At 43.0% G+C, this 26,004-nt stretch overlaps 2 protein-coding genes across 2 annotated transcripts in view; one reads left to right on the plus strand and one right to left on the minus strand.

The window, feature by feature from the left end:
- Positions 1–26,004, minus strand: part of LRBA (LPS responsive beige-like anchor protein) — a 368,370-nt gene that overhangs the window by 155,401 nt on the left and 186,965 nt on the right. Inside the window, exons 37-39 of the mRNA XM_054293253.1 lie at positions 21,550–21,674; positions 14,492–14,638; positions 11,754–11,890 (exon numbers count right to left, since the gene is read on the minus strand). Of these exons, the coding sequence (XP_054149228.1) occupies positions 11,754–11,890; positions 14,492–14,638; positions 21,550–21,674 (409 nt within the window). The remainder of the gene's footprint in view (positions 1–11,753; positions 11,891–14,491; positions 14,639–21,549; positions 21,675–26,004) is intronic.
- MAB21L2 (mab-21 like 2) lies at positions 6,867–7,946 on the plus strand. Its single transcript, XM_054293265.1, has one exon. It carries the CDS (start codon positions 6,867–6,869, stop codon positions 7,944–7,946), a length of 1,080 nt encoding a protein of 359 aa, XP_054149240.1.

Genomic DNA, 26,004 nt, shown 5'->3' on the forward strand with positions numbered 1-26,004 from the left:
TTGGAAGCAGTCATAGCCATAGATCAAAGATTTTTCACTCTATCCAGAGTCTATTTAAACACACCAACCCAGCCCCTTGTTGCAGACAAAACCAGTTAGAAAATAAGAAAGACTCCTTGAGATACAAAGATAATAAAGGAAGATAGAAGTAGAAAATGAAGAAAAGAAACAGACTGGGCAGAACCTTGATTTCCATAGGCCAAGACAGCTGGTTTACATCCTAGTTTTATTTCAGATGGTTAGAGAAAAGGAACAATTTCCATCTCTTAGATCACCAAATATTATTTCAATTAAGCTATGCAGATGGCTTCTATACATTATTTGAGCCAATGCAGTTTCCCCTTTCCAGCACTGGGAGATGGTACCTTGAACTATTTTGCACACACGTTTTACCTAATTCATAAGAAAATTAAAAAGAGAGCAGCATATTAACATGGAGAAGTTATTCTGAAATAAGATATGCACAGCAAGACAGAAAATAAGATTAGCTATGATTTGATTCTCTCATTAGAAGTAGCAAAAAAACCCCTGCAATGGTTTTAAAAGTTGTAGTTTACTACTTTTATGTCAACATAGTACTTTCAAAGGATAAAAATTCAAAACTATGAAGTACAATGCACAGAAAAGTAGATGGTTCTAACTGTGCCTTTAATTTGAATGAGGGAACAGTTAGAAGACTGCTCAAATGGGACTTCCTTTAAATTAAATAAAAACTTCATGCTTTTCCTATCAGACTCAAAGTCAAAACAAAATCATCTTAAAATACAGGGAGGAGAGCGAGAGAGAAATTCGGTTTATTCTGTGCTGGTCACCACTGCTACTGAGAAGATTGAGCCCCCTCCATTCCCTCCTCCCACAACACCCTTCCCCTTTATAAATTGCCCTCATAGAAACCCACTGAAAGGTTATAACCTGTACAGTGGCTGGTGAGGAGCAGAGGATTTCACACTGCTCTATGTTGTACTTGAAAAAGCACCTTTTTAAGTATAAGCTTATAAACAAGGAGCTTTTGCCTCTGGACCTAGAAAGTGACATTTTAAAATTTTAAAAAGAGTGTAACTCAGACAATTTTAGGTGAACATATACATATGCTTTGTCTTGACAAAGCTGCATGAAGGTTTTGATCTCAGAAATAACTATCTAACCAGTAAAACCACACAGGCTGCTGTCTGTTGGCATCATCACGCATATGCAGAGACTTCAACATCTAAGGCAATAAACAGAACAATCATCTGCAGCTACTGACAAAAAAACCCAAAAGCATGCAAATGAATAGTTTTTTTCATTTCCAAAACTTTGATTTGGCTTACAACATCTTTGTATTTTTCATAATTTTAAAATAAGTGCTGATTCAGCCTTATTAAGAACCAGACATTATCTCTGTAGTCCACCTCATATTTTTTTCTCAAGCAAATAAGAGTTAATGCATTCAATTGGAGGTAGAGTTGAGAAAATTCTGGCATATTACATGTTTTCACTTCTTAAAAGTGATGCTATTATTATAATTAATCAGCTATTATAAATAAAGACTAGCCAACACACAGGAACTTGGTTACTTCTAATGGATGAAACAGCATGCACCCACACTAACTGCATCCAAACAAAAGGCCCTCATGAAGTTTGAACAAGAAGAAAAATTTACAAAAGCACTAGAATTGTTCTTTTTTAGTACATGTCTGATTCTCCCTGATTGCCAACTTATTAAAGATAAAATTACAAAACAGTATTTAGCATTCAAACCAGTCAACAGCTAAAAGATGTCACCATTAGTCACCACGAGAAAAAAAGAAGATGCTACCTTTAATGCAAAGTTCAAAGCATTAGAAAAAGTCCCTCAGTAGCAGATTGCTTATGGTTAAACACCAGATTATGAACCCATTCACATTTTAAGACTGAACAGGAAAGCATAAATAAGCTACTTAAAGGAGTAGCTGGAAGCAACCCTTCTCCCGCTAAAGAAATGAAAGCTAGGGGAAACTTAAAAACATTTATAAATTCTTTAATTACCATACCACTCAATCTTCCCAGGGAAAAAAAGGTACAAGATTTCTACAACACTTTAGGCTGATGAGATACATTAATGACATTGGTAAAAAGGAAATCATCCTTACTCCTCCGGTGTGTGCCATCAACTAATCTCATACACACAGACCTCAAAACAGATCAGCAGATACTAAAGCCAAGCCATGACTCCCAAAAAAAGGTACACACTGTACACCATTGAATGCAAAAGGAATTTTATCCCCCAAACCCAGCACAGCACTGGCTGTAACTATGAACCTGGTTCTGCGGTGGAGAAATGCAACGTGCATTACTGAATCATTTCTTTTCAAATCCATACATTCCCTGCAGCAGTTCAAGCTTCATCAGCAGTGCAGGAATGTATGAAAATGACAGGCAAAGGGCACTAGCTCTTTTCCCATACAGTTCTTCTATAAATGGAAGCAGAGTCCTACAAAGCACTTAAAGCTGAGAATGTTTGAAGACTGATCTCCGGGAAAAAAATAACACAATGCTAGGTTCCACAAGCAGATTAATTATTCCGTTTTCTGCAAAACTGTTTCCATTAAATGAAAGGACAGAGAGTAAACCAACTACTAGAAAATAATGGAACACTAGCTGGGTCTCATAAGCGAAGCTGTCACGAACAAAGCATATACAAACACATACATATTTCATATGCTATTCTTAAAAATACTTTTCAGCCCTTTCGGGAGCACCTGCTGCTGAATTCACTTTTCCCTCTGCCTCTCAGCAAGGGAGAGACAAAGGACAGGCTTGGCAGAAATCCTTTAATAGCCTTAAGTCACTTTGATTAAACTTTGATTTACCTTAAAAATTATACCTTATATCAGTAGCATGTTACAGAAACTTTAAAATACACCAGTCATTACTAAAAGACTGAAATATTTAACGTGTGCCACATCGATAAGCTGGTTAGGGAATCAAATTAAAGTATGCTATATCATAACACAGAAAAAAACTTGTATAGCTTTTTGCTAAAACTCTGAGCTGCTCTCCAGCTTTTTTTCTTCTGTTGTTTCAGCGGTTAACACAAATCCATAATGCTCTCTTGATGGGAAAAAAAAAATGAAGAAAAGAAAAAGAAAAACAAGTCTTAACGGCAGCCCTTCGCTGCTACTTTGCCATCCCGAGTGTGAAGAGAACACCGTGGCACATCCCTCGCCTGCACGGCTGGATTTACACCCGCCCGAGCTCCGTGCCGTACGAGCGGGAGGGGGCAGGAGGAGCCAAGGCAAGAGCAAACACTGCACACCGCGTCCCCTTCCCAGTATCTTTTTACAGAAGCCCTCGCTAACAAAACACTATAGCTCCAGGCAGCGGCATGCTGATGTTGGCACTGCTTAAACCAAACAAACACGATGTTTAACAGTCAAATAAAATGTCCCGCAGCCTCCCTAATGAATTTGTCAAGGACCATCAGATCACCCCCGCCCCTGCCTCATTAACTCAAGTATGATGAGACGGATTATAACGAGAGAATACAGATCAATCGGTCTGAAGACTTCAAGTGGCTTTTAGCCCTGAGAGTTTCCCTCTCTGCGGCACACGCACGCACACGGTCTTTTTTAATGGAATACAGTATCTCCTGCTGCTGGAGGGGATGCCACTTCGTTTTATACACCATCAAGGAGCTGCTGATGGACTTCTACACTAACATACATAAAAGCAGAGGTGACAAGGGCTCTTCAATTATAGCCTCCTCGGATCCTGTTCCCCCTTCAATTATTCATCCCGGCGAGAGCAAATTCCGCCACAGATGAAGCTGGTCTTAATGCAGTGCGGCCACAAACGCCCAGACACGGGAGAGAAGGATTTCACGTGCATTATTTGCTGGAAGTGTTTAAGTTTATTGCTCAAATGATGTTTCTAATTAGCGTTGGGGCAATAAATTAAAGTCAGCTTTTGTTTAGCTGATTTATTATTTACTAGGGCTTCAACCTCAGGCAGGAAAATTGGTAATGAATTGTTTTAAATCTGAACACTGGTAACGCTACATCATTAGGCACCATTTCGGGGGGGTGGGAAGGGAATCGCCCTCTCCTCCTGCTTTTACCCTGAAAAAAGGAACGCGTGTGCCCCCTCCACTGCCAGGGCCGCCTGAAGGCTCCGGCAACCTCCTCCGCGCCCAGGACACGGGAAAACCCTGGGCTGGGCGCTCTCTGCGGGAAGCGAGACCCCGCGGAGCCCTCCCGCCCACCTCCGCTCGGAGGGCGGCTGTGCAGAGAGCCCTCATCGGCGCGGAGAGCGGTGCCAGCCCGGCAGCGAGTACGCCCCGGGAGCTTTGACGGTGGCGTGTGAAAGGCACCCCCAGCCCTAAGGAACTCTTCCCTTTGCCGGAGGACAGCGGCAGGCGAGGCGTGGGATCCGGCAGCCCCGCCGAGCCGCGCAGAGCAGCTCCGCTAACGGAGCTCCGAGCGCCGCCCGGGAGCAGCTCCGCGGGCACTGACCCGCGCCTCGGGGGGACAGCCCCGCTCCAGCCGCGCATCGCCGGGACACCCAGGGACCGTGAGAGCAGCGGCGCCAGCCCCGCTCTGCCCTCGGGGCAGCCCGTCCCCTCTCCCGCACCCCTCGGAGCCTTCCCTGGGCTCATCTCCCTCCCGACGGGGCCGGGCCCGGCGGGGACATCTCACACCGCTGCCAGCTCCGGGCCCCGCCGGGCCAGCCCCTCCATCCCGTGGCGCAGCGTGCCCCGGCGGCAGGCAGGGAAGCCGGGAGCCGCTCCTCTCCTCGCGAAGGACGGAGCCGCACCGGCGCCGGGCACGTCTATACTTACTTCTTGCAGCGGTACGGCCGGCACCAGACATGTTTCTAATTTAAGCGCACACAGAAAACAGACGGCGGTATTTTCTTTATTAAAATCAGTCAGCTGCAGCCAAAGGAGGAGAGCGCAAGGAGCCGAGCCCCACCGGGTTACCGGGAGGCTCCGCACGGAGGAGCGCACCGCGCGTCTGCACGGGCACGGCCCCGGCCCCGGCCGGGCTCCCGGACGAGAGCCGGCCCGCACCGCGGCACTGCACGGCCCGGGGGAGGGCACAGCAGCTGCGCACCCTCGCCCCGAGCACCGGAGGTGCGGAAACTGCACTCCCTTCCATGCAAAGTTCCCGCAGGAAAAGCAGATCTGGCTCCTCCGCAGCAGGTACTGCCCCGGGGCTCCCTCCGACCTGACACCACGGAGCTACGGCTTTATGTCCAAACCATTCCATATTCTTATTAATACAAACGTGCATAAAATATCGTTTCCTTTTGAATAACTCAATCCTCCGCTTTAGGAGGATGAAAAGAACTTTATGACACAAGATTTATCTAAATTAAGGTGACTGGGGGCAGTAAAACAAGGTGCGCCACACTACTCCGGTGACGGTCTCACTTTCACTGCTGCAGTCCGGCATTAAGCGAAATGAGATTTATGCCTGCGGTGAAGCCCCGGCCCGCCTCTCCCCTTTCCCCGCACACACCGGCACTGCCGCCGGGTCCCCTCGCACAGGCGGAGGGAGCAGCGAGCTCACCTCGCCCTTCACCAGCCGCCGTGACGAAATTACAGGGAGTTTTTGTTCCTCTTCCCCCACCCGACACACACACACACACGGCCCCGGATGGCGGGACGCCCCGAGCCTCCCTCCCGGAGCCCATCCCGGCTCCAGCCCCGGCGCGGAGCGGGCGCGGGGCCGGGGGCGGGAGCGCGGGCGCGTGTGCGCGCGCCGCGAGTCGCGATTGGCCGCGACGCTGACAGCTCGGCGGCGATTGGCGGCGCGGCCCCGCCCCGCGCCCGCGCGCGGCCCCATTCATAAACTACAGGGTCCGGCGGCAGCGCCGCGAGAGGGACGCGGGCACACGGCGCGGCAGGAGCGGAGCCAGAGGCGCGGACACCGGGAGCCCCGGCGCGCACTTCCAGGGGTGGGGAGGGGGAGGAGAACCCATCCCGGGCACGGCAGCTACGCCCTCCTCCCGCTCAGGATAAAACACAGTCTGTGCAAAGAAAACAAACAACAACCAAAAAAAAAAAAAAAGCAACAACTCCTCTCCATACAGTCTCTCTCACAACAATCTATGTAGAGCTGCAGGACGGGAATGAGAGATCCCAGACCAAGTGCACCCGTCTGCGCCTAAAGATAGAGACAGCCACAGAGCCGGGTTCAGCCAACGCCTCCAGCAGGAAAAGGGAAATCAACAACACCCCCTGACAGTCTGAGCGAGCGGCAGCCAAACTCATGCACATCTCTGGCGGTGCCACGGACTGAAAGAGAGAGAGAGACAGACAGACAGACACAGAGTTCACTCTTCCGCTGAGGGCATTGCTCGCATTCTTCTCCTCCTCTCGTACCGTGTGCGGTTTTAAACTTCGCCGCCGACCGGCTTTTCTGCGGGAACCTTCTGCGAGTCCTGGGGAAGTTTCTTTGCTGTTTTGGGTGTTTTTTCCATGAACTATTGAAACGGCATTTTTGTCGCTGCTCGGGGGGGTGGGCGCCTGAGCGCAGAGGCAGCCCAGACTTCCCTGCCCCCATCGCCATCCAAAACTTTGCGCTCCGGGAGCCCGCGGGGGCTGCCCGCCTCTCCGGCAGCGGCTCCGGCATCACCAGCACCAGCACCGCCGCCGAGCCCGCACCGGCCCGCTCCTCCTCCTCCTCGCCGGGACAGCGCTGGGCTTCGCTCCTTTGTGCTTCGCCGCCCTCCCCGATTTCTTTAATTGCTCTCACTGGCGCGCCGCTGCCGCCTTCTTCCCGGAGGCGGTGGGGGTCTGCGATTTGGCCGGTGCCTTCCGCAAAGCTGCAGCCACCGCTAAAGCATTGGATCCCTCAACGTACTGCGAGAGCCCGGTGTACAGCCCGGACCTGTGCCCCAACATGATCGCCGCGCAGGCCAAGCTGGTCTACCAGCTCAACAAATACTACACGGAGCGCTGCCAGGCGCGCAAGGCGGCCATCGCCAAGACCATCCGGGAGGTGTGCAAGGTCGTGTCGGACGTGCTGAAGGAGGTGGAGGTGCAGGAGCCGCGCTTCATCAGCTCCCTGAGCGAGATCGACGCCCGCTACGAGGGGCTGGAGGTGATCTCGCCCACCGAGTTCGAGGTGGTGCTGTACCTCAACCAGATGGGCGTCTTCAACTTCGTGGACGACGGCTCCCTGCCGGGCTGCGCCGTGCTCAAGCTGAGCGACGGCCGCAAGCGCAGCATGTCCCTCTGGGTGGAGTTCATCACCGCCTCGGGCTACCTGTCCGCCCGCAAGATCCGCTCCCGCTTCCAGACGCTGGTGGCCCAGGCCGTGGACAAGTGCAGCTACCGGGACGTGGTGAAGATGATCGCGGACACGAGCGAGGTGAAGCTCCGCATCCGGGAGCGCTACGTGGTGCAGATCACGCCGGCCTTCAAGTGCACCGGGATCTGGCCGCGCAGCGCGGCGCAGTGGCCCATGCCCCACATCCCCTGGCCCGGCCCCAACCGGGTGGCGGAGGTGAAGGCGGAGGGCTTCAACCTGCTCTCCAAGGAGTGCTACTCGCTGACGGGCAAACAGAGCTCGGCCGAGAGCGACGCGTGGGTGCTGCAGTTCGGCGAGGCCGAGAACCGGCTGCTGATGGGCGGCTGCCGGAACAAGTGCCTGTCGGTGCTGAAGACGCTGCGCGACCGGCACCTGGAGCTGCCCGGGCAGCCCCTCAACAACTACCACATGAAGACGCTGCTGCTGTACGAGTGCGAGAAACACCCGCGGGAGACCGACTGGGACGAGGCGTGCCTGGGCGACCGGCTGAACGGCATCCTCCTGCAGCTCATCTCCTGCCTGCAGTGCCGGCGCTGCCCCCACTACTTCCTGCCCAACCTAGACCTCTTTCAGGGCAAACCCCACTCGGCCCTGGAAAGCGCTGCCAAACAGACCTGGAGGCTAGCCAGAGAAATCCTCACCAATCCCAAAAGCCTCGACAAGCTATAGGGTTAACACGCCCGCGCACAAAAACTCGCCCTCCGTAAACAACAACAGCGCCTAAAAAACTTTCTATTTAACGCGAACGACGACGGAAAGAGGCGGCGAAAGACAGGCGCCCCCGCCACCCCCCCAGCCACCTGCAGCTCGGCCTTTAAAAACTTGCCGACGGTTCTCCCGGCATAAACTCTCACCGCCTTGCACAGAAAAAGGGAAGAGCCTCTCTCCTCCTGTCCTCCAATGTGAATTTTTAAAAGGTCACAAAAAGAAGCGATCGGACTTTTGCAACTTCAAAACGAAACCCGAAAGGTACATTTTCCAATCCATGTATAGTCCTTTTCTTATGCTCTCTTATTTGCCTGAATGTTGTCACCAAGTGAAAAAATTATTTAACTATATGTACAAATTTCCCTTTAAAAAAGTTTTACTGATGTTAAATGTATTTCGGTGCCAAGGTCAGATTATGTGCCCCACAACTGACTTGTTGCAAATAGTAATAAAAATATTACTTTAACTTTACACTGACTTTTTGTGAATGGTTCTTAAATTTAGGCAAATACATTCTTTCTGAACCTCAGAAGGAATGTTTTTTTAAAATAAACGAAACCGCGAGATGTAAAGATAGGCTAAATGCAACACCTAGCCCAAGCCTTAGCTCAGCATATTGACTGATGTTTTCTAAACCTCCTTCTAGTTTCCATTTTTAAAAAGTGCATCTAAAAAAAATCTTATCTATTCTGTAGTTCAGCATGTGACAACATCTGCTGTATTTCTGTTACTCTAAGGTTCTGTTCTAAATCTTGGAATATATGTAGCATCGCACAGCAGCTCGCCACAGAATTACAGCAGAATTACAGCATGCCTTTTCCTACCCTACAGTTGGGTTTTTTCCCCTTTAATTTTTTTTTTCCTTATGGTTTTCCTTGTTTCTATTTTTCCCCGGTAAATCTTGAGCGCTGCATTTTGTTTTAAAAGTCCACTACTATTTGCTTTCGCTGCCCAGAGAGAACGCGCTATCCATTTGACTTTGACACGAAGGAAGTATAGATCTACCCTGAATAATTAATGCGATTTAGAGCAACCGGTCGATATTTTTTTTAAACAAACATTTGTTTTTGCCCAGATTTTTAAGTACAGCATAAAATCGCACCGCAGCATAGTCAGACGAGGAGATAAGCGGGAACCCGTCAGGAAACCGCCCGATCCTACACCGGCACCCGGGCGCTCTCTGCCGATCTCCTTCCCTGCCCCAGCCCCCTCTCCCAAAGCGAAGCTCTGCCTGATTCCCCGCAGCTATTTCGCTTTAAGATTGCTCGGGACGACTGAGAAATACCGGCAGGATTTTTTTCGGGAACGCATTCCTAAAAACGTTAGCGTTACCCGCTCGAGTTGCCCGAAAGATTGCGACGCCGGCTCGGAGCATTTCGAGCAAGTTCTCATAGCCTTTCGTGGGCCGGGGGTAGGGGAAAAAAAAAAAAAAGTCTAGTTCTTGCCCTAAAGGACTATTTTCGCTATTTTCGTTTCCTTTTGGACGGAGACGGAAATAAATAACCATTCAAACTTGAGCTGCTTTTGCCTTTAAGTTTGCAAACGAAATGCCCGCTGGTGGATGGAGCGGGGTGAGCGGGGCCGCCCCGGCCGGCGGAGCGGGCACAGCCCGGCCCCGGCCCCGCCGCCCCTCCAGCCCCACAAGCCCTTGTGGAGCCTTCGGAGCGCTGGTCCCGGATCACCTGGCAGAACGGGATTAGCCCTTCCTCCCCTAAACAGCCCAGAGCCCACTACAAACTCTGATCGTATCGCTGCCGATGCTATCGCTACCTAAGGCAGGTTTTCCTTCAGGAACTTGTCACAATGTTTTCTTTTCGGTAGTTTAGACAAATATACAGGGAACTTAAATTTATCAAACAGATGAAGCCTCATTAATTAAGCAGGCTTGCGGAGCTTACAGCGGATTAGTTCTTGGGGCTTTTTTTTTTTTTTTCAGGGGGCATTTTCTACAGCAGCTCGCCATCGCTACCGAGGTACATTGATTTCAGCACAGGGTGGGGCAGGGAGGCGTTAATGCTTGAAAAGACGCTGTTTGTAAAATTACATACTTTTTAAAATATAATTATTCAGATCTGATTTTTAGCTCCCCCCCATGCCTGAGACATTATAAAAGGTATATTTTTTAATTTTAATTTTAAGTCCTCCAGCTAAAGTACCATTTCAAGCAGAATGTAAGAGGTGTAGCCAGTATTTCATGTTACCAACCTCTCCTGTTTTAAGAACTCTAAGAAAATCTCTCAGATACAGAGTAAAAGATAGGGTCAAAGAAAACAAGAATGCCTGTTTACAGTTAAGAATAAAACCTCTACCAAATACTGGGAAGCAGGAGAAAAGGAGGCTAACTGTATGTTATATGTCAGCGTTCCCACAAAACATGTAACAGGAATGGTAAGAATTAGTAACTGCACTCAAAGACCCTACGTGCTGAACACAAAAACCAAAAATCCAGAATAATGCAGATCTGTATTCCTTTTCTCATGCTGATACAATACAAAGAAGAACATTTTAGATGGAAAATGCAATACAGGAACATATCAAACAAACTTGAATTTCACATTTATATTCTTTCCATCATTAAATGGGTTTTTTTAGTTAAATGTAGGGGGGGATTAATGAAACATCATAGAAGGATATAAGCATATAAAAATTTTAAGCACTATCTCAGATTTAAAATAATTTCCAATATATTTCAAAAATTCTTCAGGACCAAAAGAAAAGTTAAGTCTCATTTATGATATCGCATAAAATCACAATTCTAGTTAATTGCTTACATTAAAATCTAGCTCTCACAATTTGAGAGCACTGCTTTTCAACATAAATTTTTTTCTGGATAGAATTTGATAATCCCAGCTTTCAGACCCACCTATGCCATTTTTATTACAGACAAGAGCAATTTACTCAATAGGAACAAAGGACTGCACCGGTGCTTAACACACAAGGTATTTTCTCTACAGACAAGTAGAAAACCACTTCTCCCAGCAGTATCCTTCCCAAAGAAATTGTTACCCAGTTCAACATTAGGCAGGTATTTAAAAAACCAAGAGCTGTGACTATGCTTAAATAGTGAGAATATTTACCAGTTGTGTCCTACTTGGAAAATGTTGCTATAACACTGCAGAAAACATTCAAGTGCAACGTTATAAAGCTAATTGCATGATATGCTCCCTTTGAACTTGGAATTTTACTGAAGGTTACCAATTTTGACCAGAAGACAAGTAATCAAGCAACCCAGAGCAAATAAGCTTTGTGGAAATTATCAAGTCAGCTCAGAAACATATTTTAGAAGGGTAATTATGTTTTATGCTTAGGCACAATAAATAATAACGGGCTGAGTAAAATGTGTTAGAGAGTAATATGACAGGAGCACTGCAAACTTAGGAGTGTGGGAAGTTCAGTGCTGTTTTAAACTAACATTTGCTAAAATCAGGAAAGTAAAACAAAGTAGTAAGGCTAAAAGCCTTGCTGAACTTCCCTGTATTCATACAGGCCTGTGATTCAAAATGTCTTTATTTCAGACGTGTCTCCCTGGAGCTTTATTCGCAGCAAGCTAATTAACATTCAAGTGGGGTTGAATCGTGGGAGGGTGAGAAAAAGGAGCAGGAAAGGAGGTGTCACCTATGTGAAGTTCAGCAACATATATGGTCAGTGGCAAAGTTATTAAAGCAGCAACACTGCAGCCCAATAGAGGTAAAGGAAGTCAAGTGAAGAATTAAAGGTCTTGGGTAATTTGTCATCATCTCTCAGACCTCAGGGTCAATGATCTCTTACCTTTGGGTCGATTTTCTTAAAACTAGGATCTTCTTCATCCACCTCAAAGTAGAGCTCAGAAAGAGTGATGGAAAGGGTGCCTTTCACTACTACGGAGGGTGCCACAAGCTGAGCTGGTGTGCTGAGGGACACTGGACCTGCCAAAGCAGGAAAACACCAACAATGTTCAAACTGAAAGGAATGCAAGTACAAATTATTCACTTTTCAGGCCAAGGACATTAAAATAAAGCAAAGAGCACAGCTCTTCCTTACAGAGCAAACTCCTTTTTGTCCCGGAAAAGAACATATGTAACAGATTTGCAGTGTCTCTGTGCTGCTGAGCTCTGAGGCAGCTGCAATTGCAAACTGCTGCATACATTACACAGAACTGGCTTTAGCATGGCAGCCTTCAGCTTTTACTCAGACACATCTTCTGTCCAAGAAACTCCAAGAGTTGCACACCTTCTGTTACATGAAATATAGAAAGTGCACACATGAACGCTCAGAATCTTACTGTCTGATGTGTTCGTTAGTTACTGAAGAGTTTTGATAGAATTTCACAAAGATGAACACTGCAGTCAAGGCTCAAAGTTGTCTAACTGCAAAGTGTTCCCTCATGGATGCTGGAAATCTATTGTTAAGGTTACACAATGTTATAGAGCCTAAAGTAAAATGTTTTAAAGATGCTTTTGATTCCACATTAAATATTGTTCAAGGATTCCACACAGTGTTAGTGTAGCTCGGGGACTGTGGGAGTAAACAGCTGGAGGGTTGGTTTCCAACTGAATGAATTTTTATTGGAATAATCACATCTCCACAGGGCTTATCACAGGGACAAACCAGACTACTACTGAAAACAATAGGTTCAGCATTATATAAACTAACACATACAGAATGAAAACAGGTTATGTTTGTCATCCAGCTGATTAAGAGGCAAGGAAATGAAGTTACATGGCTGCAGTATTATCTGACTTTTGTAAAACAGAGGAAGATACTAAAGCGACATAGACAATTTTGTTTTAATAAAGCATCTATAAATGAGGTACACACGTTCAGGTAATCAACGTGAGAATAACTGACAAAAAATTCAGATGAATTGTCATTTCCATCGATTGTTAGAAGGGTGATGGTCCTTAATCTCACATCAATCTCAATGTGTGCCACTAGGACAAAAGAAGAGATGCTCTGCTGAGATCAGAGCAGCTTTGCCCTCTATTCCCAACGTACAAATACATTGTGTCTGCAGATGGGCATGAGATAGCTGCGGAGCTGCCATGATTTCCCAAAGCTCACCCCCACAAATGGACGAAATAAGAAGCTATGTGTTCTTTTGCTGTCTCCCTTTGCCCCCTGTACATTAGCATGTAATCCAGAGGAGAAATAACATTTTTTCAATCACTCGCAGACATTCAATTACAGGGCAACCAGACAGATGCAGAAGCTGGGGCAATCCAGGTCCTGCAGAAGACCCCTGACAATTTCCACTTCATTTCTAACCCACACCACTTTATTAGTAAGGATTACTTCTTAATCCTCTTGCCATTGTCAAGATTATATAATTAAACTCCCCTTTCACCTCTATTACAGTATGAATGTATTACTCAAACCAATGAATGAATAATAGAAAGAAATGTGGAAAAGGCTGTTGAGAAGGAAGCTCATGGTAGAAAGGGATAAATAAAAGATTCATATAGCAAAATGCCTTTGCAGCATTCTTTCATTACTTTATTTTACTTTACTCCTCCTATGCAGGTTTTCTTTTTCCTGATGCTGCATTTTTAACTTTGCTTTTTTGCCTTAAAAAAAATTAAAAAAGAGTGGAAGGTAGTTCAGGGATAAGCAAAAATGCCAATATATAATCACTTCCAACATTTTCAGTGAATTATTATATGCACGATCCATATCAATGTAAGAGTGTACTACCAGCTTCTCAGGGAACCACAATTATCTAATAAATGGTATATTTCTCTAAATTAAGTGTACAATGGAATACCAGATGAGAAGCAAAAGAACACAGAGAAGTTTGCATTTTCCCTGTAAAACCCATGTTCCTCAAATAGCAATTGAGACACTTTATATAACTCACAGTCTCTGAACCACTGGTTACTTTGGTTTTACATTTTGAACTGTACAGAAGTGGACCCACTCCACTGAGATTGCAATATCAGCAAAGGCTGCATGTGATTATGTAAAATTAATTAAGTTGAATGATTTGAAGTACTATTTCTTCTTCAGGAAAAAAAAAGGAAATATAATGAGGCCATGGTCTGTGGAGAAAGAACTTCGGTGGGGGAATGTCAAGGGGTTTAAATTAGTTAAATCCAGCAAGTGTACAAATCCTTTCCATGCAAGTAAATAACCAGTACAATTTCATAGATTTAGCAAAAAAATTAAAGGTCTCCAAAGCCTTAAATTACAAGACAGCTAGCCTAATTGTCCCACTAAGTCTGATGATTTGAGTGGAATGAGTTCAAGAAAACAAAAGAAGCCCTTTTCAAGATAGAGCTATTTTCTGTAAGGAAGGCTTTCTAGAATAGATATCTACTGCAGAAACAAAAAGGCAGAGAAAGAAAACACACAAATAAACCTCAAATAAACCTTCAGTATCTGAGGTGAACAGAAAATTATCTTAATGACCCAGTTATAGGAAGTGTGTTAATTATCAGTGTGCATCCCAAACCATGCTTCACTGCAGAGATGGGGAGATCAGAACTTCAACAGTGAAGAAGCTGAAGAGAAAATGAGATAGGTGACGTTACCTGTCAAGTTCTCCACTTCTCTTTCCTCCATGAATGACATGATATCATCATCACCTTCCAAGAGAATCTCGCTTTCTGAGTTCTGGTTTCCTAAAACTTGACTCTTGATGGACTGCTTTCCTTTGACAAGTATATCCTCATCGGGAGCTGAAATGAGACACAGTGCTGTCAGCTCTCAGTGACACAGGAGTGTAATTTTATTTTTTAAATGTAAGTTCAGGAAGAAAACTGCCTAGGACCAGCTGTGGGAAGTACCTGTCTTAATCCTCTAATGTTAGGACACATCTAGTTTTAATCCTATTAAGCCTGCTCAAAATTATCCAGTGCTCTCTGCAGCGTTCAACTCTATTTCAAGCGTTTATGACAGAGGGAAAAAGGATACAGCAGACTCCCTTGCCCTGCAGCCTTCCTTGGGAAGTGGAGCTGGCGGAGGGTCGCGGCTGCCCGATGTGTCCCCCTGACCCCCAGAGGACACGGGACCCCGCCGGGACACCCCGAGCACGGCCCTGGAGCGGGAGGCGCGGGCCGGGGCCGGGAGCGGCGGGACCCGCCCGGGGCAGCGCCACCGGCAGCCCCGGCCCTCAGCCCCCGGCCCCGGGGCTGCTCCCGCCGGGAAAATCCCGGGAGCAGCGGGGACAAGGCGGAGGGAGGGGCGCTGGAGCTGCCGCCCCGCACCGCTCCCGTCCGCCGCAGGCCGGGTCCGTGAGGCGGAAAAGCCGCCACCCTTCCATGCCAGGCGTGAGGGGCGAATCTGCCCCGGGAGGGCGGCTGGAGGCGGGGAACAGCCTGCACCTGCTTCCAAGGGGCACGGCCATCCTCCCGCGGGGCACTGCCGGGCTCACGCCGGGATTTTCGGGCCAGGCATGCTTGGAGCCATGTTCCGCCCCGCACTCGGTCACCGGGCCGGTGAATGTGTCCCCGCCGTGCCCGGGCAGCGACATTCCCGCCCCGCACGGCCCCGGGAGCGCCACAGAACCCGGGAGGGCTCCCATCGCCCCCGACACTGCCGCCAAGAAATCTGTTTTATTTACATCACCTGCTCAAAGCAACAGCAGAAAAAGGAAAACATTAAAAGGGGAGTAAAAAAAAAAGCGTATTAAAAAGGAAAAGAAAGATGTAATTACTCCTTCTACACCTAAGTTTTGCTGTAGTAATGCCAAAACACAGCAGTGCATGTGTCCGGGTTTTTTGTTTGTTTGGATTTTTTAAGTTGAAAATTAAAATATTGTTTCTTAAAAGATACACTGAGAATACCCATGGCACAGCCGTGTTTGAAAAACATTCACCAAACATATCAGGACCAACTAACTTCAACACACTGGTGACTGCTCGCTCTGATTGCTGCCACACTTGATTTGAAGTTCCACGGGCTCCCTCTAAAAATATGCTAATCTGCAAACATTTACAGAAGGCAGCGACTCCCCTGTGGCAATACATAAAGTTTAAATTGTGTAAGTAAATATATGCATGTGAATTGTAAATAATAAAAACTTTTCAGTTCAGTGAAAAAGTAAAAATGAAGTCCACTCACCAGAAAGAAAAAAAAAAAAAAAAAAAAAGAAGAAGAAAAAAAAAAGACCAAAACCTAAACTATAAAAACCCCGTCATAACAACAACAACCACCAAATGACCAAATACTGGTTTTGGTTTAGGCCTTGACCTTACAAAAAAACCCCAAACAACCACCACAACAAAAAGCAAACATAAACTTCCACTTCAAACCAACCAACCAACCAACCAAAAACAGAAATAAAAGGAGATTTAACTTGCAATACAAAACAAAATGCAATTTATACATGCTCCTTTTGCCCTAGCAATAGCTGTCGCTTGTAAGAAAGCCTTAAAAAATTACTGCAAAGCTTTAACTGCATTGTACAAACACAAATTTTACTTTCTTGCAAAATATGCTCATGTAAATAATGATAACTCAGATTCTGGAGCTGTTCAATGTGAGTTGAAAAACCTTCTTGTCATGGAAAATATGCAGCTGATATTTAGGAAGGTTTTCCTGTAATTAACTCCCCCTTGAGGATTTTCAGTTAGCAGCAGTAAAATTACCATCAGTGTACTAACACACACCACATGCACGCTTAGTCACTGCCCTACCAGCACTCTCTCAAAGATCAAAAAAAGCAAAATAGAACAAAACTACCTCAAGATGAAGTCCAAGATAATAAATTATTTTCTTTCTTTTCCCTTTTGGTCTTTTTTTTTTATTTTAATGCAGGCAAACTATATTTGTGGTTTCAAAAACTTCATCTGCACTGTACATACATGTCACTTTTTGCTTCCTCTACTAGAATCTGTGTTATACTGAAAATGCTGATTTCAAATTAGCTCTCTACCTATTCTTATTTAAGATCGAATTCAGAGCCAAGATAAAAGGTTAATACTTTTATACTTAGTGCAACTTCTCTAAAATGTTACTATGTCCTTCAGTCTTTAAGAAAAAAATAAAATCAGTATAGCAGCTTCCAAACCAAAGATGATTGGATAACAGAAATATTGCCCTATCTTTTTCACTTCTCAGATTTTAATTCTTTCCCCAGCTACTGATATTCCGCTGATTCAAAAGCATACATCTTATGTATGTGCCTTTTTCAATAGGAGACTTTAGACCCTGAATTATTTCAGTCCATTTGTGCAAACTTTTGTCAACTCTTTGCATATGATGTTAGTTACCAGTATTTCCTGACACGCATGTAATGTGTGTTAAAGTTAAACACAGGCAGAGGAAGATGCCTCTCCACACACCTGCAGACACCAGCTAGTGAAAGGCAATGCTGCTGGAAGGCAGTGAGACCTCACACTGAACCAGAATCTGCATTTTCTGTACAGATGTAAATAAAGCAAATCTGCCTTTTCTGTACTGGTGTGCATAAAGCACTACATCTGCAACCAACACTCTCATGCTTGCATGTGTACCTGCACAGAACAGAGCATATTCCACATGGATTCACCTACTCTTCTGCAGATAAATGCACAGGCGTGGGCAGGCCATGCTCTAGCTCTCTTTATGTATTTACTGGTTAGAGAGATGTATGATGGAGCATGACATCACGTGACAAACTCCAATCCCACATAAGCACAGAGCTATATTACACTGGATTTCATATTTCAGGTCACAAACCCTGCTCTGCCTTCTCTAACCACTCTGCCAGGCCTGCCCATGCTGGTGTGACCAGACCTCTGGCTGGGTCCCACCCTGCAGCTCTGAGCACAAACTCCCACACACCTTTCCAAGATCTCCAAGATGAAGATCTCCAGGCATGGCCTATGTATTGCTCTGAACACAACAGTCTGCTAGCACACAATTTTATTTTTTTTTTTTGTAACTGGTAATTATACCAGGAAAAGCAACTGAAGGAAAAGGTGCATTAAAAAAAACCCTTAGTATGTATCTTTTTTTTTCATAAATGGCTCCCAGAAGCTTCCCTCTACTCTCTCTGCTTCTTTAAAAACATAACAGTGGAAAAAACCAATCATTTTCAAACCAAGTTTTTCAAATATTATCTTTCTAGCTGAGGCAAAGCAAACTAACCAGTCGAGTTCAATACTGGAGTTAATCTCCTGCTGGTCCCTTGCAGCCACAAAGCCCTGAACTCCACCTATTGTCTCAATGGAAATGCTACAGACCGTTTTAATCCCCCATCCCCAATTTTTAACAAACATCAATTAAAAACCCAAATAAATCACTTGTTAAAAAGCTTGATAAAGTGTTTTCTAGCTGCTAAAGATTCCCTCACAAATATTGTATTTTGGGATCAATTTCAAAATAGCAACAGGTTTATTCTTTTTTTTCCTCCACATTTATATAATTTTGGTTCCATTTCTATATAGTAAGGTGACAGGAAGAATAGAGAAGAGTTAACTCCTTCCATCCCAAAATTATTACCACAGCACCTTCACCTTTCTTTCCTTTCCCCACAATGCACCATTAGACTGACTTTTATAAATAGCCAGTTTGGAAGGATCCTTTTTTTTTTTCCCTTTTCCCTTTGAAAAATTACCTAAAGCCTTTTTTTCCCAAGCAAGTTAATGTGAACTTGGGAATGGCAATTAAATTGTCAGAATTAAAAAATTTGTTTTTAACTAGAAGGTAGCCAGAAGTATAGTCATGGGGCTGGTATTGATTGTCTGAACAGAGAACATTAGTCTTCAGGTATTTATTCTGCCACCTCTGCACCAGAGGTTCTCCTTCAAATCAAATCAATCCTTGGAAAAGATTGGTTCTTGCTCCTAAGACACATAACTAGGCTGCAACAAAGCTGATTGTTGTTGTCCTCTCTAGGTTTAACTGAACAATATCTAGGCTTCCAATTGTTCCTGAATCAGTTTCACAGTTGCAAATTGTGATGATTCCTACACTCTAAGTTCTCTGGGGTGGAGAATACATCTAATTGTTATTTGTAAGACACCAAGCAGTTGATAATGTGTATCTTCTAATGAAAGTGAGCTAAAATCCATGTTATCAAGCATGGTTACTGCTTGTACTGCTCCATTATTTATGCATTATTTTCCCCTGCCTCCCTTTTGGCAAAATCCCTTATGTCCAATTTCAGGTTTTGGTCTGTGATATTTTGAAAAAAACTTAAATAGGCAGTAGGGAACCTTTTATACATTATCTAAAAATGCTTTTGCTTCAGAGACATGTAAAATTAATTAAAATGGAATCATTATTGAAAAATTATTGATATGAAATCATAACATACTGGAGCAAATACTCTGCAAATACTAGGGATATCTACATCATGAAAGTCAGGTTCCAAAAAAATCTGAGAACAATTGGAATTTCTGATATGAAATTGGTTAATATTAGAAGTTTATAAACATAAATCAGAAAGAAAATTAACTGTGCTTTCTAAAACTCAAGAAAAAAATACCCAAACAAACTAAAAACAACACATCAAGAAAGCCAAATTCAAAATGAAACAGTAAAAATCCCAACTACCTTTGCCCTCCTATACATTGTACATAGTTTCCAGCTGAACTTGAATTTGTACTTCAGTCATAGATTTTACACCTTGCCAGTGGAAGTCCTTGAAAAAAGACAGCTGTATGTGTACACACACTCAGGCAGATAACAACTATCCATAATTTCAGAAATCACAATAAATAATGACTTAGGGAAAAACTGAAATATTCACTGGATAGATAAAGAAACAGAAGGACTACAGATAACAAAGGCAGTATGAAAATTCAGAATAAAACAACATCAGGAAATTAAACAAAATAGAAGGCTGTTAAGGATGTCAAAATCTGAATAGAAAGGTACATAGAAAACAATTGTGTCTATTTAAATCACCAGAGTTAGTTATCAGCTATGCTTATTAGATACTTCTGAAATAGGGCTACTTTATTCATTCTTCCTTTGTATTGACAAAAATTCTTGTACTGTCAATTACCAACTGATTATATACTACAGCCCTTGAAATATAGCATGGATTAGTGAAAATATCACATTAGTATGAAATATGAATAAGTGCATTACTGTGTCTTTACTTGCGGAAGAATTAGTTACACAAATTTAAATGGTTGCTCTAAATATTTTTCAGTAAAAATAAAGATTTTTTTTAAATTTTGACGAACAGCATAAAGATTAAATATGAAAATAAAACAGGAATTAATGAAATTTTGACAAGATCTATTTAACTCAAAGTACACATAATATTAAAAGGGGGGGAAGTTGTTGTTCATCTATGGAGTTTTAAACAGTTAAAACCCTTATGCCCGACAGTCTATGGTATAGGAACAACACATCTTATTAAGAACAACAATCCCCAAAGCAAAAAGTGAGTTAATTAATTCTACATCTTGTTCTTCTATCTATAGTCAAAGATGTAGGGCTCTACAAACATTGCTTTCAGATCACTTTATTGACTATTCTCTGTATGGTCATTTATTTCAGAGGACTGATGTCACATTTGGCATTATATCAGCTGACATATTGTAGACATTTTCTCCCAGAAATGGCTCTTTAAGGCTGAGTGCAAGAGGTTAAGATGCCTGACGGAAACCAACTTTATGACAGTGATGTTCTTCTACATTCATACAATACTCTTAACCATCTAAAATTAGCATAAACTGCATCCCCCACACAATTTGTGTGGGCACATGTATGCATCTACGTATTCAGTAATTCATAAACCAACAAAGAAAAAAACCCCTAAATTTAGGTTATTTGCTCCATGACTTGTGCCTTCAAGGTGAAGGATACTCAGCTTTAATTATGAGCAAATTATTTTTAAGTACAAGACTTTTCTCCCTTATTAGTGTACCCTCATTAGATAGCAAAGACAAAAAAGCTCACTGGCTTTGATTGTGGTTTTGTTTGCTTGCTTATATTTTGATTTATTATAGAATTCTCAAACTGACTATTCTATTAGTTTGGTAAATACATTCCCCTCTAGAATGGACATAGCATCTTACATCAGACTGATCCCAGGTTATGAAATGAGGAATAACAACTGTAAAAAAAAAGTAATCCCCTTTTTTTAAAATCACCAGGTAGAAACAATTATTACCATTTTGCTGCTTGAGCAATACTTTGCATGTCAGCATTTGTTACTCTTTATTCCGTATCAAATTCTTGAGGACTTGAGCAAAGGTACAGTTTAGCTTGTAGAAGTGTTATTTCTCTTTTAACATATCTGTAACAATAAGCAGATATGTGCTAACTGAAATAATTGGTGTGGATTTTGAACAGGAAAAATTCTTCTGAAATTACTAAACTATAAGCAGGTAATTTACCCTGGAAGTCTGTCCAGGGATTAATGGCAAAATTGCATCCACTTTCCTTCTGCCTAGTGAGGACTGTAATTGTTGTATGCAAGGTATGCACCACCCAGGCCAGCTGAGATGGGAAGAAGGGGCTCAGCAAACACCAGTGAAGGTGGTGTGAAGGGACGGCCAGGTTACCCCTGTATGGAAAACACATTGCCCGAACCGCGGTGCCAAAAGCCTTTGCTTTGGGACCATCCTACAAGGAGGAAGGTCCAGCCTCTCCCACCACGCACTGTAACCTGCTGCTGGTGGCAGGAGGCAGATTTTGCACTGACCATGCTCTCCGGCTGCCCTGAGCGTCGCTTCAGGATGTGTCGATCCGAGGGGGTTGCGCACAAATCGTCGCCGGCGCCGCAAGTCATCTTCCCAGTAGTCGAGGCGCCAGAACTCACGAGGACGACTACAATGAAACAGAGGAGCCACATATGTTAGCAATTATCAACCAGCATGGTAGCGCTGAATTTCTGCATAAAGCTCTCCTTGTTTGCGCTGCTTTCGCCTTTTTTTCCCTAACCTCCCCCCCTTTCTGCAATCTTTTACTTAGGTATGTCCTTGAAAATAACAATATCACCTTCCAGTCTAAGGAACTCCTTTCCCTTTTTTCTTGGAAGGTGAAATGAGCACTAAATACATCATTTTGAAATGAATTGCTGACAGTGTGATCAGTTTCCCCACACTCTAGTGGCATGTGCTCCGATTTCAGCCTCATTTCAGCCTCAGCAGGGCACCTTTCTCAGTGACTGCATTTATAAACCAGAATAGGGAAAAGGCTATTATAAATATGGTATAGCATTACCTATATTAATCAAAGTCTGTCCCCCTTCATTTTTCTTCCTAATTTGTGCCTTTTTGCACAAGGTCAGTAAATCATGCCATGAATTCTTGGTCCAGAAAGTGTTAACTTTAATGAATACCTCAGTTACATGGTTATGTATGTGATAATAAAATATTACTCTGTTTAGATGTGCAGGAATTTAATTAAAATAATCTCTTAAAATATTCATTACATTTAGCCCCTGAGGCTTAGAACAACACGAGAAAATGCATTTTTTTTCCATTTACTGTTTTTAAATAAACCATTCCAGGAGAGTGAAACAGCAATCTATTTTCAAGCAAATCAGATTGCATTTCTGGTTTATGTAGTTGTGTTTTTACATTTAATTAAAAACTACATGTTATGATGTGTAATAGTTGCTACATAGAAAGCATACTTTAAAAAAATTACATATAGAAAAGGTTATATCAAATTCATTATTTTCCATTTTATGCTCCAAATATACATAGATCTTTTTAATACGGTCATATATATAAGTGCCAGTTACTATCTGTTTAGATGATCATGAATTAATGCCACTGTAAAACAGTACTTTAGCCCAGAGAATGTACAGAAAATGCCAATTTCAGGTATGGCAAACAAGCAAACAGAAAATACCTGAGACATAGATTAGCCATGATACCCTGAAAATGTGTACGTTCAGACTAAAAACATGGACTTTGTTTACAGAGCCAGTTTTAAAACAATAGATGAAAATGCAGATATATATATATTCCATTTCTGATCCAGGAGCTAATAGAAAGTATACCTGTCAACACTGACAAATGAATAGGCACAAGTAATTTACAGATCACAATGTTAAAAACACTTGTATCTACATTCATAGTTCTGAGGTTTAAAGGCAGAAATTAGTTTTATTTAAGGTAAATCAAGGTTTCAAACAAATGTAGTAACAAAAGCCAGAATGATTTGTGGAACAGTACTCTCAAACATGATTTGTAGATATTAAAAATTCTGAGTGAAAATAATTTTATCAAAATGGAGGTTGTCTTTGCAGCCTTCATTAAAATTCTGTGTCTATCTTGAACACCAAAGAAAAGGCAGTGCTAGTCTTCATCTTCCTAATTGCTTAATTTCAGAAAAAAACTGAAGTATTGGAATCAAATTCCCCAGTATCTTATTCTCACACTTGTCTGTATTACAGTCACGCTAAAATTGGGCTGCTCCGATTGTAAGACCCAATGATTTTGGAATAATTAACCAAAGAAAAACTACAATATACAGGAAGATATGGGTTTGTTCAAAGGTCGATTAATAACTTAAAATTCTCCACTAGTGATTACAGAAAAAAGCAGAACACAGCTGGCTATGTGCATGCCTTTGATAGTCGTAGAGCATGGATAGGCACTTCATCATTCTGCCTTCCTACATTTATCTGTTAAAATTATTATCAAATATCAGCCAGGATGCAGTCGTGAATCACAGCCTGCTCCTCGTCTTCAGGGGAATGATACAATGAGGGTCTATTCATCAGGGTGGCAATCGGCACGAGTAATTAGTTCCCTGCACTGGGATCTCCTACAAAGCTTATTTCAGTCGGCACCACAAACATATGACAATGAAAAGCTAATGGAAGCCGCTAAAATTTGTTAACCTCTTCTGCCATCAATCCTTCTGGTGTGCTGGGCTACAGTATTATGCAAAGATGGTAAATTATTAATTTGTCATTCATCTAAATCGCCACAGTTTTGATAGAATTAAGTGATGCCATTCTTCTGGATAACAATTACAATTATAGCACATTACAAAACTATGCTAAAATTATTAGGAAAATAGGTAACAATGATAAGGCATGAAATATTATCCTGAAACATAATATATCTTTAGTACCTTCCTTTTATTTTCAGTTCTGTATGCAAAATTTGCATAGGATTCTATCTCTTTCAGTGGTGCACTGATTATTCACACACAACTGCATAATCACTATTAGACTGTGTATTTCATTATTTGTAAGTATTGGCAACCACTGCATTATGAGGGCAAAAAAAATGATCTACTCTTCACACATAGAAAACCATCCAACAAAAACCTACAAAGCCAAAAATAAACACCTGTGTTGACTAACTGTTACAAGCGAGACATTTTTGAGAGCAGCTACTGGAAAAAATGCAATTTTTGAACCAAGATAAAGCAGTTGATAGTAGAACCAATATAAACCAGTGCACCACACAGCTACTCCAGCACACTGCCTTACTAGTAAGAGCAATTAACCACTGCAGTCCCATCCCCAAAAGGCAATGCTGTACCTTGCTTTGTACCTCTGCAACCAGGTGGAGACAGAAATATTGCTCTGATTTGGGCAGATCTGACTGGCAGACTGAAGGACTGTGAAGCAAAGGGCCAAGGAGGCAGATTTTAGGGAAACTACAGGGGACATCTGACAACAGGAGCTCTTGGCCCTGCAGAAAAGGCTGCCATATGGACTAGAGGTGCTATATGGACTGGATCGATGAACGTAACTACTCAATTAGTCTAAATGCAAGAGCAACATCGCTCAGGGGATCAGGGATTTATGAATTATAAATCATATGATTTGCATGGATTTGTCAAGGCCCCCTCCAACATGATACACAGTAATTAGTGGTTCCTTAGTAACAATATTGACTGAATCGAAACAAAGCTTTTATATGAAGTGTTTTATTCAAATAGCATAACCATTATACTTCTTTATTTTTCCAAGTTTCCCAAATTACCAGGCTGTGTACTCAGAATTGAGAGAAAAACCTTCCTCTCATTCCCATGCACCTAACTTCACTGTTAAAATTGTACAGAGATGAGATCAAATTTAAAATTACCAATATAACCTGATCCCTTGGGATTTTGTGTCATGAAAAAAATAAGACATTTCACTGTGGGCAATGAGGAAAAGTCTAAATGCTCATTTATCTCCACTATCAGAGCAAGAAATCTGTATTTTCTACCAGTTTCAAAGATTATGACAATTGGAGACAAAACATACCAACTGCTGTACTAGTTTTATTATGGTGTCCTAGCAAAGGTATTTTAGGCATGGAAACTACCTACTAGTCCTCATACCCTTATAGATTTAAATTGAATATAAGCCACACCAGACAACAATGAGAGGATAATGCAATTGCTGAAGAATTACTTCTTGTAATGTCTTACCCCACTGTGTATTTCAAGATACTCTGCCATCCTAGAAAAGCAACAGCCAACTCACCAGTGTGGGTTGTAAAGGGACTGTGTGAGGGAGGGAAGACGAAATAAAATGCAAACCTACAAAAGCAATATTTTGAGAGGTCTTAGGGCTGTGCTCAAGCTATCAGTTCGGTGAGAATGGATTTCAGCACACCACAGAAACCTCCATTCAGATCGTTAGATGAGTGAAGTGGCAAATAAACAAATACAGAACAGAAAAGAGAGAGAAAGAGAGAGAGAAAGAGAAAGAGCACAGTGTTACAGAAATCTTCAGCGACAGGATAGCTAGAGCTCTAAAAGACCTCTTCCATCTAGAAGGTTTTTAAACTTAAAGGCAAGAAAATCCACTTCCACAAAAGGCAATCACAACAAACTTAAAAACAGAGAAGCCTGTGTGAAGATACCAAGATAAATTTCGAGATTACACACTCCTTGTCAGAACTCTAACTGTAGAGTTAGGCAGATGAGTCAATCTCCAAACCTAATCAATCCCTGGTCTCTTCACTAAGACCATCAGCAAGGCAATCAATCAGTGATGACAATTCCTAAGGTGTAGATGCTCAAACACAGAGACTTAGGCTAAATTAGTTTCATAGACAGCCAAAAACAGAGTGGCAACACCACTCATGCATCAGGAGCAACAGTACAGATCTGAAAGGAAATCTAAAAGAAGGCAGCTCCACAATTTCTCCATCACCAACTACATGTCTACTCCATCTTCTGGTTATAATTTATT

Source organism: Melozone crissalis, unplaced genomic scaffold, assembly GCF_028551555.1.
Source record: "Melozone crissalis strain CALT ecotype California unplaced genomic scaffold, PUWL_Pcris_2 ptg000006l_1, whole genome shotgun sequence".
NCBI lineage: Eukaryota > Metazoa > Chordata > Aves > Passeriformes > Passerellidae > Melozone > Melozone crissalis.